General features: G+C 42.5%; 3 protein-coding genes and 1 long non-coding RNA gene across 4 annotated transcripts; 2 read left to right on the top strand and 2 right to left on the bottom strand.

Annotated features, from left to right (window-relative positions):
• The first annotated feature begins 411 nt into the window (after positions 1-411).
• LOC137001427 (uncharacterized) lies at positions 412-2,126 on the top strand. Its single transcript, XR_010891441.1, has 2 exons — positions 412-1,223; positions 1,323-2,126. It is a non-coding gene; the product is annotated as an uncharacterized lncRNA (long non-coding RNA).
• Positions 2,127-3,974: 1,848 nt separating this feature from the next.
• Positions 3,975-8,706, top strand: LOC137001426 (uncharacterized). The gene has a single exon (XM_067360239.1). It carries the CDS (start codon positions 7,567-7,569, stop codon positions 8,656-8,658), a length of 1,092 nt encoding a protein of 363 aa, XP_067216340.1. The 5' UTR covers positions 3,975-7,566; the 3' UTR covers positions 8,659-8,706.
• Positions 8,707-10,376: 1,670 nt separating this feature from the next.
• LOC105668154 (uncharacterized) lies at positions 10,377-12,884 on the bottom strand. Its single transcript, XM_067360574.1, has 2 exons — positions 12,208-12,884; positions 10,377-11,991 (listed from the first exon to the last, which is right to left on the bottom strand). The coding sequence occupies exons 1-2, from the start codon at positions 12,882-12,884 to the stop codon at positions 10,377-10,379; spliced, it is 2,292 nt and encodes a 763-aa protein (XP_067216675.1).
• Positions 12,885-13,008: 124 nt separating this feature from the next.
• Positions 13,009-15,836, bottom strand: LOC137001406 (uncharacterized). The gene has a single exon (XM_067360180.1). The coding sequence runs from the start codon at positions 14,083-14,085 to the stop codon at positions 13,012-13,014; it is 1,074 nt and encodes a 357-aa protein (XP_067216281.1). The 5' UTR covers positions 14,086-15,836; the 3' UTR covers positions 13,009-13,011.
• Positions 15,837-17,596: the final 1,760 nt, after the last annotated feature.

Below are 17,596 nucleotides of genomic sequence, written 5' to 3'. Positions count from 1 at the left end.
AATAATTGAACTTGTATCAATCTTCTTCAGTTAGTTTCTTTCATTTCAATTATTCAGTTTTGTTATTGGCGGTACCAAAGTATAGATACATATTCAGGTGGAATATCGGTATAAAAATGATAAAGTTCAAAAGAATTATTTTTATTACAGAAATGTTTATTTTTTATTCATTATTAAAAGAAATTTATTTACTTTATTGATGGATTTTGAGAGAAATTTTATAAAAATATTTGTGTTTACACTTAAAAACATATCTTAATTTTAGTTTTTATAATTCACATGTGAGAAAATACAATATTTTATATCGGTATAAAAATGTTAAAGTGTAAAAGAATTATTTCTATTATAGAAATGTTTATTTTTTTCATTATTAAAAAAAATTTATTTAGTTTATTAGTAGTTATACTATGGGGGTTCTAACCCATGGGGCAATGAGGGGGGTGCGGGTGAAGAGGGGAAGAGGGGTATCGGATAACAGTGGAGGGGGTAATAACGTCATCGTTTTTGGAGGAGAGGGGGTAAATGTGGAGTGGTAGGGGTATCAGATTACAATAATTTCCGGAAGATAAGGATTGTTAATACAAATCGCGAGATAAGGATTCCCGGAAAAGATAAGGATTGTTTATTGGAAAGAGAACTCTGTTTACATCCTATGGTTTTTTTCTACACATCAAAGTAGAGCGCCATGTTGTTGGAATCGCAATGTTTATAGTATGTAGGTTCGTGCAGGTTTACGGATTGCGTCATCGCTGTATTTTAGAACAAAAGCCCATAGCAACAGGCAGCCACGTCAACATTTTTCGGCGCCATGTTGTTAGATTTCAATTTTGTATGCAACAAAATAATTCCCGGAAGAGATAAGATGAGGATTGTTAATACAAATCGATAGTTTTAATCAGTGTCGTGTGCAACAAGCGGGTATATAAGGCCCGCGAAGAACGAGTGGTATAACAGTCGAAATGTTCATCGCGCTATTGGACGAACGTGACATTCTGAGCTTGTCCGCGGAGCAATTAGAAATCGTGCCGAAAGTGATTCTTATAAAAAACTTTGCTCGGTTTGTGGATCACGTGTGGGATAGGCTACCGGATCATTTAAGAGCGGATCCGGAAGTGCAAGGTTATCGTCGGTGCTCGTTGCACTACAACCAGTCGTGGCAGCGTGACCACATCGACGGGCCCCCACCGTACAGGAAAGATTGCACTCTGTGCAAACTGAAATAGGTAAAGTACACATTTTTAAAATATCTTTAATACACATTTTTCGAATGCGTAATAACTAATTGGATATTTTTTTATTTTAATAATTTTTATTTATTACAGAGATGGAAGACAGTCTCGCCTTACGAGAGGAAAATCTGAGTACTCTCACAGATTGGTTAACAACATGTCGGGAATGTAGAAGGAAGTATAAAAGCAGTGAGGAAATAATTGAAAAGTATACAACATTTCCTGCATTCATTAAACCATATATTCCGGATACTATATTTCGACAACAATTTATCGAATGGACGAGTGAAATTGACGACAGTGTACTAGAATATTCCGAGGAGGAATTTTCGACGTTTTTAATAGAATCTATCCTGCCGATATTGATGGAAAAGTTGTGCTCGTTATGCGCTCAGGATAGTCTAATATCAAGGATCTCTTCACACTATTATGACTACATATATTATATGATACCGAAGCAGTATAGATCAGCGATACTGGAAAAAATTAGAAAAATGCATCCAGAGAAGGTGCCGACATCGATACATTTGCACAAAGTACACACAACTCCTCAACATCAAACATCGATCGTACACATTTTGCAGAACCGGGAGAACGGAGTATGCAACACCTCGGTGCAAGAAAAGAATGAACAATGTTTTTGCAGAACCGGGATAACGGAGTATACAACACTGAACCATGTATGCGGAACTAATTATTTTTAATAAATATTATTTATCAATAAAATAATTTGAATTATTATTCCTGTGCCTCATCTTATTCACTGACCTATCCTACTGCGAGATAAGCGCGCGCGTCATGTTACACTACACGATAGAAGGAAACGAGCGGACCAGTGACTATCATTTTTTTTCTTTTAATTGTGGCGAATAATATAGAGTGAATTATTTAAGTTATGCATTTATTCTAAACACCAATAATATACTTATGTTTTCTTCTTAATACAAATTATCCGCGGTAAAAATATAAATTTAATAGGAACTCTAATCTAAACTTAATATGTAATTTAAGGATGGTAGGTGAAAGGAGAAAAAATCGCAATAAGATTAGTATTAACAAATTTTATTCATATTTTTTTTTCATCTATACATTTTTTACAAAAAAAAAAAATTGTTTCAACCGAGCCTTTAACGCCTTTCACGATTACGAGGAGGGACGGGAGGCGCTTGAGTCGTTCTCGGACGAGGCTCGACCACAGCTATCGGCTTGTGGTACACTCCGCAATCCTTACACTTCTCGTATTCGGAATTTTTTCTATTCTGATCACGCTCCATTTTTCTATACTTTTTTCTCCACCGCGTGCACACTTTGAACTGATAAATTTCTCTCTTCCGCACACCTTATATACAGCTCGACGCAAAAACGTCAATTTCGCTGTAGTAATAAACGTTAAAATACGTTCGATAGATGTACAAAAGATGTTAAAAATTGTACGTAAGATGTTCAACAATACGTTAAAAGATGTTACATAGATGTTAAAAGTAGTACGATAGACGTTCAAAGACGTACAATAGACGTTCGATAGACGTACGAGAGGCGTACGAGAGACGTTCAAAGACGTACAATAGATGTACGATAGACGTTCGATAGACGTTCAAAGACGTACGATAGACGTTCAAAGATGTACGAGAGGCGTACAATAGATGTTCAATAGATGTTAAAAGTAGTTCGATTGACGTTAAAAGACGTACAACGCAATGATAGACCATATTATATGGTGGATTATGTGATGGGTAAAAGGTGGAATAAAAGTCATACGAGTGTGATACACATCATTTTATTAGCATAAATCATAGTTGTTTTACACGTTTGTTACGCTCAAACCACCACTTGTACAATTTGCAAACATTCCGCATAGCGCAATGTCTCGTGTGATACGCGCAGCGCAAGGTTCCGATTACATCCAAGTTCGTCAGGCGTGCGATATCTTCGTAATCCGCATCTATTGTTTCAATCTCTACATCATCTTCCAAAATCTCGCACAACCACTTTTTCTTCTCGAGTCCTTTCACGTATATCAGAGACGGTTCCGTACCAATGGCATTGTTGATAAGACTTTTCATCTGACTGTACGAGACGTGTCCATCTTCCCATCGGAAGCCGTGGTGGTGTATCCGTAACCAACACGCCAGCGATTTTTCCGATTTCGTCAACAGATACCACGGTACGTGTTCACGAAATACGTAATGAGATAACGTTTCGCCATCGCGAAGTACCGCTACCTCTTTCACGATAAAAATGTTGTTGAACGCGTAACCTTGCAGATCGACGAAAATTGGTACGTCAGACATCATCGTCGACCGTCGGAAAACTGACATGTCCGCGTACGCATCTCCAATTTATAAAAAAAAAATCATACGAGTCTGCGCACAATGTTGTTCAGCGGATTATATTCGACCATTCGATCGTGTATAATGAGACAATAGGCGGTGGTGTTGGCCGGTATATTTTCCTTACAATCAAATTCTATTCGCACGTCAACGGTGGCGCTCTTGACAGAGTCGTTTTGTCGCGAACAATCTATGACTACGAACGGACCGGCTTTCGAGAATTCATCGATGTCCAAATACGTATCGTCCTGTCCATAATAAGCTTTGCGGAAACGCGCATACATATTGTACAGTATAGCGTATCGATTTCTGTCGAAATCCAAATTCATGTCGTCGTACGGATAAAAATCTGAATTTAGATGCAGTCTCACATTGGTGAGTTTACAAGCGTCAAATTGCGTAGCGTTTTCAGACAGTACGTTTTTTCGACCGGTTTGGAGAGCGAAGATTACGTATCGCGGTTTTTCCAATTGCGTCGCGGCTTTGACCGCCCAGGAATGCTTCGTTGTATTCTGCAGCAGAGGAAACTCGTACAGATCCCACGAACGGAAGCACACGCTCAGATATCGTCCGCTTTCCAAAGTTCGAAGAAGAGACAGCTTGTTGACTTCGCTCAGAGATACATGCGGCATTCGCCACTGTATCTTGAGTAGCTCGATCGTCGGATTCGCACCGGCTCGTCCTACGAGACAATTGTTATCGTTGCGCGATCGTATCAATACAAGTTCGTGACGAGCGTTGATTACAATCCGTTTGTAGTCCTCGCAGAATCCTAAAAGAGTATTGAGCGGAACGCAAAAATTAAAGTTTCCATCGAGCAACGAATATCCATCCGGATTCCACGATGCGTATTTCAGCGTCTTGCTCTTCTCCGTCGTCAGCGATACATAGTTTTTGATCGTGCTCGTTATTCCAACGTTTCTGTTACGATCGATTTCAACTCCGTCGAGCTCGTATCGCATTTCATCAAACATGAACGCGACACAATTATTTCCCATTATACACACGTTATCTCTATTCTCACCGGCAGGAGTAACGAGTTTTCCTTCAACGTAGAGAAAACTCTCACACGGTAACGTGTACAAATCCTGTTGCTGTATCGGTATTCGTATCTCGTCGCTGTGTCCCAACGTCGTGTTAGCGTACGGATTGTACGTGTGCATCTCATATTTCATGATACGCTCGTCGAAGACGGGCTCGTCAGCGATGTCGAGTATATCCATCTCTTTAAACGTTTCTCACAACGAATCCCAACGATTTTAAAAAGTTTACGTTCGTCGTACTGAGCCTCTTGAATGGCGATGTTTTCCCAATTTTCGTTGTTCTCTCAATCACTCGTTGTTCGTTCAACACGAGCATTTCCTCGCACCACGTCGCCGCAAGTGCAGTCTGATGGTAATCTCCTCTCCGCGAAAATCGATCAATCGTCCGTCTTGATTCACCACACGCAAGGTGATATCGGTAACGCTCCTCGCGATGACCGGAAGGTAAATGATTTGCGCCGGTGTTTCCGAGACTTTATATCCCGGAGGCACGTTCGGTGAAAATTCGTGTATCGTGTGCACCGACCTGTCGTTGGCGTACGCACCCGTGGTTATGCTGCATTCCACTCGAATAATGTTTACGTTGACGATGTTTACCGAGGAATCTGATTCGTGCAACTTTCTCGGTTCCAGTATACGACCCGTCGAAAATCCAAACAGCGGTCCGATGGTATTCGGTTTGGCGAAATTTATTCGAAAAGCGCACATGATTTCACTCTTCATGGTATTAACGTTGGAACGAAGTGACAATGGATAATCTTGCTCTTTACTTTTTTCTTGTTTTTGCAGTATCGCGCGTTTCAGATAAGAAGCAATGGCGTCCAATTCGTACGATCCTTCGGGAATTGTAATTTCTTCGTCATTGTCGTCGAAATAAAATTTATTGTTCGCTACCGTCACGTTCGGAATCGTGTTGTAGGTCTCCATCGTGGTTAGGCCGAGCTCGTAGTCCCCATCGCTCAAGTCTATCGGTGGAAAATAATCCACCGTGAGAACGCTGCTTTTACCGCTTAGAGTGAGCGTCAGCGACATTGTCGAGATTCCATCGACGACTGATGTCGATCGATGGCGGATCGATTTTTATATCTATTTTCTGAAGGAACAGGAGGCACAATTGTCCGCAGATCGTTTGATCGTACGTCTGGTAGACCGTGCGATTGTACGTTATCGTTGTATCGGTGTCTCCGAGGTAGCGTGTAAGCTCCTTCGGCGGTTGCAAATTGCCAAAGCTGTCAAAGTATACGGCGCGATCGCCTCTCTTGGCGTACGCCACCCAATGCGTGCCCGGCCCGTCGACATCGTCCAAATTCACGATACCGCTCTCATTTTTATGTATCTTGTCGGGTAAAGCGTTACGCATGTAGACACCTCGGAAATACGGTATTCGCATACGCTTCGCTATTTGTAACAACTGTAGATTGGTGGTGGCACCCGTGGGCATCTCTATCGTTTTTTCGACGTTTTTTTTTTTCTCTTCAATCCTTTGCCCCGCTTGTACGGAGCGAGATAAATCCCCCGTCCTTCCATTGCTTTATTGTGACGTTTCGTCTCTTCGAGTTGTCGTCGCGCGGCCTTAGAGTCGTTCACCGCCTTTGCAACACCCGCCGCTCCACCGGCAAGCGAACCGATGACTCCCAAGAGCGGTAACAACGGTAACATACCACCGCGTTTCGCCGTCGGAAGCATTCTCCTCTTGGTCTTCTTCTTCTTTCTCTTTGTCATACCCATCCCCAATTTCGTCTTTGCTTTCATAGCAGCCCATACGGCGGTAGCAGCAGCCCTCTCACCGAGAGTCGCGTCCGCAGCGGTGATCCGCACCCGCGCTTTATCGGCGAGAACGCGATCGGCTGCGTGGCGGTCCGCTGATTCGCGGTTTTGCGAGTACGCGATGTCGTGATCGCGACACGCCGCGTCCAACGGATTGATACCTCGATCCCCTTGCGCGAGTCGTTTCCGCAGACGAGTCCCCGGCCCGCAAAATTGGTAGCCGGGTATATGCAGCTCCAACGGTAGTCGATTTATCACACTGTTCAGTAAACCGGCACCCTTGTATCGTTTCATAGAGCGCGAATTCTAACGTATCGCGTGTAAATCATATTTCCAACTGAGGTGTGTTTCGACAGCGCTCACCTATAAATAGGAGGCGCGTATCGATCATTAACCAGTACCGCTCTTTCCAACAACCGATGCTGCGCACTCGTCGCGTAATAACAAGGATGAGAAAGAGTCTGGTAAAGAAAAAATGAAATTTGTACAACAACCGTACACGATCCGTGTGAAAAACATGGATGATAAGACGCAAGGGGTTTGTGAGAAGGCGTGCAGACACGGTAAAATGCTGCCAAACACGATACGCGGTATCATTTACGGTCCCTCGAATTGCGGTAAAACCAATGTAATGATTAGTCTGCTGGAAAGTCCGAACGGTGTACGTTTCGAAAACGTGTACGTGTACTCGAAATCGTTGAATCAACCAAAGTATCGATATCTCGAAAGATTGCTCGGATCGATCGATGAAATCGGCTACTTTACATTCTCGGACAACAACACAATTGTACCGCACAGCGAGGCGTTACCGAATTCCGTATTCGTCTTCGACGATATAGCGTGCGACAAGCAGAATGCGATACGTGAGTACTTTGCTATGGGTCGACATTCGAAGGTCGATTGTTTTTATCTATGCCAAACGTATGCAAAAATACCGAAACATCTCGTGCGCGACAACGCGAATTTACTCGTAATATTCAAGCAGGATGGAACAAACCTTAAGCACGTCTACAACGATCATGTGAATACGGACATGACGTACGAAGATTTCGGTACATTGTGTCACGCATGTTGGCAGCACAAGTACGGATTTTTAGTGATAGACAAAAATAGTGCGATTAACGATGGACGTTACAGACGTGGTTTTAACGAGTTTGCGGTACCGCGGAATGGTTAGTTGTTCTCGAGACGTTGACGATGACGCTTGACACGAAAGATATCGACGAGAGGGAGAAGATCGCGAAGGAAATCGCTCGTACGAGTGAGTCGATTCGCAAGAAGCATCGGACGTTGAAGACGGGTAGAGTGGAGCAAGAGGTGCAATTGGAGAAACGGTTGAAACCGATCGTAGAACCGTTGAAACGAATCGTCGAGAACATCAAGGGTGACGATGATTCGGTTGACGATCTCGAGATTAAAAACGAACCGGACATCAAACGAAAGCGGACAAGCTTTGAGAAGAAGAAAATCAAGCGTACCTCGTTGACGACACCGATACAGACCCCATTGACGCCACCGATACAAGCCTCGACTCCGTTCCAGCCGCAAAAATTGGTGTTTGAAGCGCCGACATATTTACCGACCGAAAACGTGTTCGAAACCACGGACCCGTCTTTCGTAACATCCGTGAGACAGACGATGCAAACGTCCGATGGTCGGGAAGCTCTGTACGGCCAAATGGGTCCGCTGGGTCAAGAGTACATCGGGGAGCTCTTGAGCGGTGACAAGAAGAGAGGGATCGACAACGTGTACGGCGTATACTTCAACGATGCGGGAACGTTTCTCGGGGACAAGACCTTCGACATTGATAAAGACGACAATGTGATCGTGGACGGTGTGAAATACGCTGGCACACCCGGCCTGTTTGAATTAATATTCAAAAGACTTCCCGACGATACGCTGTGTACGGAGGATGACAAACAAAAGTACAAGAGCATACTACTCACTACTAACGCTCACAGACGCGGTCATAACGCGCATTTACCTGTTTTGGGAAACAAAGGATACAAATACAAACATATCATCACACCTCTGATATCTAAGAAAGGTGGAGGTGTTGCACATCTCGACAAGAGAGGTGTGGGTCGCACGTTACCCAAGTGTAACGTACCACAGACCATGACTGTGACCGACAACGCGGTCGATTACGTGCACTGGGATGATCCGAACGAATTGGTGGATCGCCTTCGATTGCTGGACGCCTCCCGTCAGGCGGGAAACAACGCGCACGATAACGAGTTTCTCTCGATTATCGAGGAACTGCGCGAAGCCGGTCTGATTATAAATTAATCACAGCTTTTCAACTATCGCCAGTATTGCTCGTGTGATGCTACAGGAATGTCTATTAACAAATTCGGACTACAGCTAGGAGGAGGAAGCGCCAGGGTGACGAGACAGAGCGGCGGAGTCTCGAAGAATTACGTGCGCGAGAATTGTCTCTGCAAGGATGGTGAGGTTTTCAACGCCAAGTCGCGCGTAATCAGACATCTCGCCGACCCTGAAGCGGACACCGACGCTGTCAACAAGCTGCATCTGGATCATCACCTCAAGCTTATGAGCGATCGTGCGAATCGAGATCGTATGCTCTGTGAAAATTTTAAGCGAGAAGTACTTTCGCGACTCGAAGATTCGGAGAATACCGAGCGGACCTGGAAGAGGGACCACGACGATTACATCGAGACCAGATACGTGGCGTTGGAACGACAGATTCACGATTTGAGAGGTCTCCTCGACGAGAGTGTGGCGCTACTCGATGGAAGAGCACAACTTTTGCATCAATATCGGTAGGATAGATTCTTTCAAAAACACCGAAAATTCCTCCTCGGAGTCTTCTAGTACACTGTCGTAACAAGCTGCAAAAATTTCATCGAATACTACGATGATGCGATGAAGAAGAAGAAGCAAAACGAATCACAATGAGCAAGAAGGAAGCGGTGAGCCTGGAGAGGAGATCGCTCGTGGACGAGCTCCACGCACCGGCGAGAAGAAACTTTACGCGTCGGCCAGTCGTCGTGAAAGGATACGACGATTTGTGGCAGGCTGACATTGTCGAGATGAGACCGTACTCGCGATCCAACGGCGGCTGCAACTACATTCTAACCGTTATCGATGTGCTGAGCAAGTACGCGTGGGCCGTGCCCTTAAAGACCAAAGGTGGAATCGAAACGTCCAAAGCATTTTCCGCGATATTTAGGGAGAGAATTCCGAAAAACTTGCAGACCGACCATGGAAAAGAATTTTACAACAGAGATTTCCAAAATCTTGTCAAGAAACACGGCATCAATCATTATTCGACATACTCGGTCATGAAGGCTTCGGTGGTGGAACGATTCAATCGCACGTTGAAGAACGAAATGTGGAAGTTTTTTACGCTCGCGGGATCGTACAAGTGGATCGACGATTTACCGCAATTGGTCTCGGAATACAACGGTCGTAAACATCGTACGATCGGTATGCGTCCGATCGATGTCACTCCCGCGATCGCAAAGGGACTCTTGAACACCGTGTACAGTAACATAAAAATTGCTGCACCGGCGAAATTCAGGGTGGGTGATTCGGTGCGCGTGAGCAAATTCAAAACTGTATTCGAGAAAGGATACACGCCGAATTGGTCGACGGAGGTGTTTAAGATCGCCACGGTGCAACGTACCAATCCTGTGACGTATCTGATTAAAGATTACCGCGGAGATCAGGTCGCGGGAGACTTTTACGAGCACGAATTGCTCAAGACCGCTCAACCCGACGTTTATCTCGTGGAGGTGTTGCGCCGAAAGGACGATAAGGTGTTTGTAAAGTGGTTGGGATTCGACAATTCGCACAACTCTTGGATAAATAAAGACGATGTATTGTAATAAACTGTATATTTTACATTGTATTATAATAAACTATTATACATATATATACAATGGTGTTCTTTATTACTACAATATGTTACAATATATATACATTTAAAAAACTAATAACAATAATACATAAAATATTAAACTATATAAATTACTACGCATTATTTACAAATGTATCTCGCGATGTCCCCATGGTAGAGTGTCGATGGAACCGGATACGACGTGCCGCTTATCGTCGTACGGACTGAGCGCGAGCTTCGACTCCGACACGGTGTACACCTCGTGCAACTTTGAGCGGATGCACGATTGACGCCGCGTCAGCTCGATTTCGGCGTTGAGACACCGAGTGTAATCGTCGAACGTTATCGTTCTAGCGACTACACTCTTTTTTACACCTTTAACCTTTTTGGTGTCTTTTTGACCGGTGACTCTCAACGCGTACATCTTCGCTCTCAGTCCGACAAATTCCGTCATGATCGCGCCGTTGTTCTCGTCTTTCATCAGACCGGGTACTTTCTTGTTGGCGCGCGGCATACCGTAAACGTTGTCCTCGGAGTAGTCGCTCGTGTCGAATTTGGATATATCGCGTTCCATATCCCGATACGCGTCCTCGCAGTGCAGAAGGTATATCAGACTGTCGGTATCGGTATACATAATTTTGCAATTGTCGCGGTAGAGAGGCGCCATGTACTCGTAGTGGAACTCGTACAAGCAGGTCTTGGATATGTCGAGGATGCACATACCCACGTAGATCGGCTTGTCGAATTTCACTTCGAGTTTTCGCAACTCTACGGCAATCAGATTCTCCGAGAACACGCTTCGGCTGTGGAAATTCGGTTTCGCGATCATAGCCTCCGCTCCGTACCGTCCCTCCCACTGTGTAACGAGTCGTACATCCGTGTGATTTCGCACATTCCCCATAGTTTTGCCGAAAACCGCGTTGTTCATCAATTTGTATAAATTTTTCTCGAAATCGTTTGTCGCCCGTGTCCGAAACTGTGTATTTAGTTCTATGTATCCGCGAAGCCATGGAGATTGCGCGAATTGCAGTACGCGGTGAATCTTTGCAATTCGCAGACCGTGTCGCACGCATTGCTGCAGATTACGGTAGTGGATGACATAACGCTGCTTATCGCACAGCGTGGCGAGTAATTTGATCTCCCGCTTGCCGGGCGGCTTATCGCGCGTCGGGCAGAACGGCAGATCGGAGTGCGCGTCGTGAAGATTCACCGGATACTCGAGATCGACTTCCAGCACATAACCGGTAGCCGAATCGGATGCAACGGACATTACGTTAAAGTTTTCGACATCATCGACCCATCGAAATTTGGCGTAGGGCAACGGTTGACACATCGCCCAGCCGTACAAGTTGTTTACATCATAGTACATTAGGTACGACGACGGTTCCGATGGGTCGTAGGATGGCATGTATTTGTTGTTGGCGGCGGCGTATCGGTTGGAGCATTGGCTGAGACCGCCGCGTATACCGCGCTCGACAAACAGCACCATATCGATGTCCGTGAGCAACTCGAATTTTACGCGCGTGTACTTCATCATAGCGTCCCACGTGTATCCCGGTAGAGTGTAGTAATGAGCGGGATCTAAACCGTAACTCTTTATAGACATGTTTCGAAAATTTTCAAAAATATCCGCCAACAAAAGAACGTCTGTTTTTAGATACAAATCGCTGTATTGACCTAGATCTTCGATCGAAAAAGTTTGCCAGACGTTTGTCGCGTGCGCGTAATCACTCTCGGATACCGTTTCTCCGGTGAGCGAGCTGTAAAACGATTCGCGCGATGGCAGGCTTGTGTCCCGGAGCTTGTCGACGCTGTCGACGTACTCGTAGGGAAACACACCTTTCCGAGTAAGCAAATTGAAATGTTCCGCGGATAAATAATTGAATTCCGATCGTGTAATCTTTAATTCATCCACAGTTAAATATGATGCCAATTTGTCGAGACTTGTACTGAGAAATTTAAACGAATCAATAAACCGTAATTTTATACACAATTTTGATTTTTGATCCATGGTATCTTTAACATTTTTTGTAAAAGAAATGTATCGCTCTTTCGTCAGCGGTAACAATTCGACGTTGCCTTCAAAGGCATTGGCAACGTCTTTAATAATGAAATGCGCGTCGTAACCGGATAAATTGTGAAATATCACCGGGATAACGTGGGAGTCTTTGTAATTTAGATTGCACGACGAGTGCGCGGCACCGCGGTAACGCCCGGTCAGATGACAATGATCGCGCACCCGCGTGTCGTCCGGCGTAAACGGTTTCTCGCACACGTGGCACGTCGCGGTGCTACGGAATTTTTCCGATTCTTCCCGCGTAAGATCCGCCATGGGGACGACGGTGGTGAGGATCGCTTTCACACGGCGCGCCAAATCGTGAAGTTCGTTGACGAACCACGTCACGCAATCCTCACCGCGATACGACTTAAAACTAGATAAAGAATTATCGTACGTGCAACTTACATAAAATCCTACGCTATAGGCTCTGTGATGTTGGTAGGCGTAAGTAGTACCGTCCTGATCCACCTTTTTCTCGAGCGTACATTCGAGATCGGCGTACACTACGAACGGGAGCCGCTCCTTCCGATTGTAATTCCGGAACGTCAGCCACTCGTCGTCCTCGCTGGGGAGAACGACGGCGCAGTCGTTCATTTTCCCGCAGTCGACGCTGTGCGCCGATAATTTCTCCCGTGTATAAAAGTAGTGTAGACACCTGTAATAATTTGTATGATTAATACTGTGAATAAAGTTTCGAATTATTCTATAAATGTGTTTTTACTTACCGATCGCAAATGTACTTTTTACATTTGTGCATGCTCAGTTGTGAGCTCACCAACCGCGGCAGGTTCTTTATGCACGCAAAGTGTGCATCGTTGTTTTTACGCACGTATAGCAGGTTGACGTGCTTCTCCTTTTTGTCATCGGCGAGCCGCAGAGGGACGATTTTTGAGTCTTCGGTGGTGAAGACGTTGACGGAGATGGCGTTTAGTTTCTCGAACTTTGATATTTGTGACAGCGTCACGGGGAACTCGATGCCGCACAGATTCAACACCGTTGAATAGTGCGGGTACTGCGATACTCTTTCCGGGTACTTTTCCGCCGGATGTAAAGCTGCTACCACCGCCCACGCGAAACATGCATTGTCCGTCGATTGCACGTTGACCACAGCCCTTTTTAGCATAATTTGCCACGGTAACTCGATGTGGCATCCCGCGTGCAGAGGATTGAACTTGTTCACATTGACGGTGAGATTCAGGATACGCGACAACGCCCATCCGCTATCGCGTTCCTGAAACTCCTCCAAAGCCGCCAGAATATCATCCTCCACGTGCCGCGTGTACCACTCGTTGAGATCGGATGTGGGAAACAACTCGCAATTTTTGGTGGCGATGGTCTTCACGGCAGTCTTGTCGCCCGCGACGAATTCCCCGTTGAACGCGGTGTTAATCTTGACGCTGTTGTGTTCCGCCATGACGCCCTGGATCCGCTCGATAACCGTATTTTTTACATTTTCAAAAAATTCACGAGGATCGATGTATTCGCGATTGACAACCACACCCGTCAGCACACGGTTCCTAAACGCCGTCTCGATCTCCTTCCACGTGTAGCCCTTCTTCTCGTATCCACCGTATCCAGCACCGATGGGTACGAAACGCTCGTGCAGGGCGTCCTTCACACCCTCCAGACGCGCAATTTGCGCCACCAGAGAGTTGACTACTCCGGTGCGTTGTCTCTTGCGACATTGTTTCTTGAGAGAATCGAGGTACTCGTTGCACTCGTAGTCCCATGGAAGGAACTCTCCCGTCGTTTTGATATTCGCTGCTCGTACGGTAAGATCGCGCTCCTTCTCCATTGCGAATGATTTTGAAGATTCATATTTTTCTCACTCGCTTTATATACCCGTTTGTTGCACACGACACTAACTATAAGCATAACAATAGCTCATGTTTGTATTAACAATTCTTATCTTATCTCTTCCGGGAATTATTGTGATCTGATACCCCCTACCATTCCAAAATTACCCCCTCTCCTCCAAACATGATGACGCATCTAGCAACATGGCGATGCCTACAATTTGTATTAACAATCCTTATCACACCCTCTAAGAAACGGCGCTCAAATGCTACCTCTTTGTTCTAAAATACAGCGATGACGCGATTTAAACAGACACTCTACTTTGATGCGCGCGTTGTAGGATAAGTCGGTATAGCGGATAGGGTGAGAAAGGTATATAGTCGAGATAATAAAAAATAATTTAATTGAAATAATATTTATTAAACAGATGCATCTAATAAATACATTATGATGGTGAAAATATTTTAACAATAAAGTATGTGATATGCTAGAATTATTGCGATCCAAAGACCTGAGCTAACAGCTCACAATCGATTATATCATTCTTATCGAACGATTCGCTCTCACGTATCACCGCGATGGGATCCTTCGCACCGCTTGCGATTTTTCGAAAGTGTGTGAACTTGATGTCGACCATACTAGTGACGTTGTTCAACGATTGAACGATACGATCCACACAATACTCGAGAGCGATCATGTTATATATGGTGTTGTGTGACATTGCTAAACACACCGTTGATGTTTCCAGACGCAGCACTTTTAGATTATTTATCTTTCCAAACCGTAGCGTGACATGTTCGATGGTTTGAGATGATGCATGTGCTTTGTCTTCATCATTGTTAAAGAAATGGTGGATGGCATGTCGTTGATCCAGGAGGATCTTCTACATGTTGTATGTAAAATGTATCTCTCTGCCATGGTTGTCACCGAGAGCGATTTCTATGTGGCTCGGCGTAGAAATATTGATTCCGATATCCAGATATTTATAGCCGGTTTTTGTCAACGGGTATCTTCTAGCTAAAATTCTGGGAGGCGTGATCATGCTTCTTGGTGAATTACTTGGTGAATTACTTTTATTTCTGTGGATAAAAGCTTGCGTGAGTTCAAAGTGTAACAATGGCGGTGAGTTTAAAAGTGCAAATAGTAAGAGAGTCAACTTACACGTTAGGTAATTGCAGCTTCTTCGCACTCTGCTGTTCGTTGATCTGATTATTCACGGTTGACATGGTGCAAAACATCGTTGCTAGTAAACGTCACAGCGAACTAGTGATTTTCACAATGATTTCGAACGACTGATGGTTCCCTATTCTTTTTCACATGCTTTATATACCCGCTTGTTGCACACGACACTGATTAAAACTATCGATTTGTATTAACAATCATTATCACACCTTCTAAGAAACGGCGCTCAAATGCTGCCTCTTTGTTCTAAAATACAGCGATGACGCAATCCGTAAATCTGCACAAACCTACATACTATAAACATAATGATTCCGACAACATGGCGCTCTACTTTGATGTGTAGAAAAAAAACCTGCACCAATAAACAGTTCTCTTTCCAATAAACAATCCTTATCTTTTCCGGGAATCCTTATCTCGCGATTTGTATTAACAATCCTTATCTTCCGGAAATTATTGTAATCTGATACCCCTACCACTCCACATTTACCCCCTCTCCTCCAAAAACGATGACGTTATTACCCCCTCCACTGTTATCCGATACCCCTCTTCCCCTCTTCACCCGCACCCCCCTCATTGCCCCATGGGTTAGAACCCCCATAGTATAACTACTAATAAACTAAATAAATTTTTTTTAATAATGAAAAAAATAAACATTTCTATAATAGAAATAATTCTTTTACACTTTAACATTTTTATACCGATATAAAATATTGTATTTTCTCACATGTGGATTATAAAAACTAAAATTAAGATATGTTTTTAAGTGTAAACACAAATATTTTTATAAAATTTCTCTCAAAATCCATCAATAAAGTAAATAAATTTCTTTTAATAATGAATAAAAAATAAACATTTCTGTAATAAAAATAATTCTTTTGAACTTTATCATTTTTATACCGATATTCCACCTGAATATGTATCTATACTTTGGTACCGCCAATAACAAAACTGAATAATTGAAATGAAAGAAACTAACTGAAGAAGATTGATACAAGTTCAATTATTATTATGTTAGATATATAGATAATCTACTGCAATATTATAAAATATAAAAATTTGAGATTATTACTTATGATTAATACAATATATACTTTATATATATATATATATATTAATATACTAATATATATTATTAGAAAAAGATACATTTATGATAATTAAGACTCTATGTATTTTGCATGTATTATTATGATAATAAAATAAAATAAGAAAAAGTATACTACATAGTTAAATATAAATTTATTTATTTCTTACTTGTCATTAAATTTTATATTCCATATAAATAACAAAGATATTGTTCGTATTTTTTTTTTACATGTACAGGGTGTCATTTTAATTTACTCCTTCAAAATACTTTTTTATTTTTGATTGTAGAAAAAAATGCTTTAGACAAAAGTTGTAGAGTTTGGAGGATAAAAAAAGATAAGAATATTAGTTTGACTTTGGATAGAAACGGAGATGTGAAGGTCATTCATCTTTTTAAATGAAACGCTTGTGTCCTGAAAACGAACGTTAGGCCACAAAATAATATTTTTATTTTTTTTAGGAATTTAACGCATTTAAGAACACGGTCGGAAAAATTGGTTCATGTCATTTTGCAAAGGTGTGTTTTTCATAAGAATGTTGACAACAAGTAACGCAAAAATGTATAACTTATACACTCGAAACTACTTATACCTTAACACACAGATACTATAAATTCAAATAAGAAAAAACCAACATAAGTTGTGTTTAAATTTATATTTATAGTATTTAACTATTCTTTTTAAAAAAGTATGATAATAATTAATAAAAATACAAGTTTGATATGTGTAATATTATATAATATAGTATATTATTATTGTACCAACAGAATCTTTTATTAAAAAGTATTAATAAAATATATAATGTCCCTAAAATGTTAAAATTTAGTGTAACATCAAGTGTTAATAAATAGTTTCGAGTGTATAAGTTATACATTTTTGCATTACTTGTTGTCAACATTTTAATGAAACCCACCTTTGCGAAATAACGTAAGCTGATATTTTCCGAACGTGTTCTCAAATGATTGTATGCACGTTAAATGCGTTATATTCCTAAGAAAAGTGAAAATATCATTTTGTGGCCTAACGTTCGTTTCCAGGATACAAGCGTATTTTCGTAAATAACGTATATTAAACACTTAAATGAACAACTCACCTCGGAATACATTTATCTTAAATCAATTTCAAATAATTTCTGATTTTTGTTTGAGATGTCCCGTCTAATTTTCCAAAAAGCAATCAAAGCGTTGGCTTAAAAACACACATTCCTATTATATATGAGTTGCGTCTTTTACGTTATTTGTT

The sequence above is a fragment of the Linepithema humile genome, chromosome 8 (genome assembly GCF_040581485.1).
Source record: "Linepithema humile isolate Giens D197 chromosome 8, Lhum_UNIL_v1.0, whole genome shotgun sequence".
NCBI lineage: Eukaryota > Metazoa > Arthropoda > Insecta > Hymenoptera > Formicidae > Linepithema > Linepithema humile.
This window is presented reverse-complemented; position numbering and strand designations above follow the sequence as displayed.

Excerpts from the sequence above, each read along its gene's own strand:
- LOC137001406 (XM_067360180.1), bottom strand. The coding sequence starts at position 14,085 with ATGGAGAAGGAGCGCGATCTTACCGTACGAGCAGCGAATATCAAAACG.
- LOC137001426 (XM_067360239.1), top strand. The coding sequence starts at position 7,567 with ATGACGCTTGACACGAAAGATATCGACGAGAGGGAGAAGATCGCGAAG.
- LOC105668154 (XM_067360574.1), bottom strand. The coding sequence starts at position 12,884 with ATGAACGACTGCGCCGTCGTTCTCCCCAGCGAGGACGACGAGTGGCTG. Across the intron at positions 11,992-12,207 it reads AAATTGTGTATAAAATTACG|CTCGCTCACCGGAGAAACGG; the intron begins GTTTATTGATTC and ends ATCGTTTTACAG.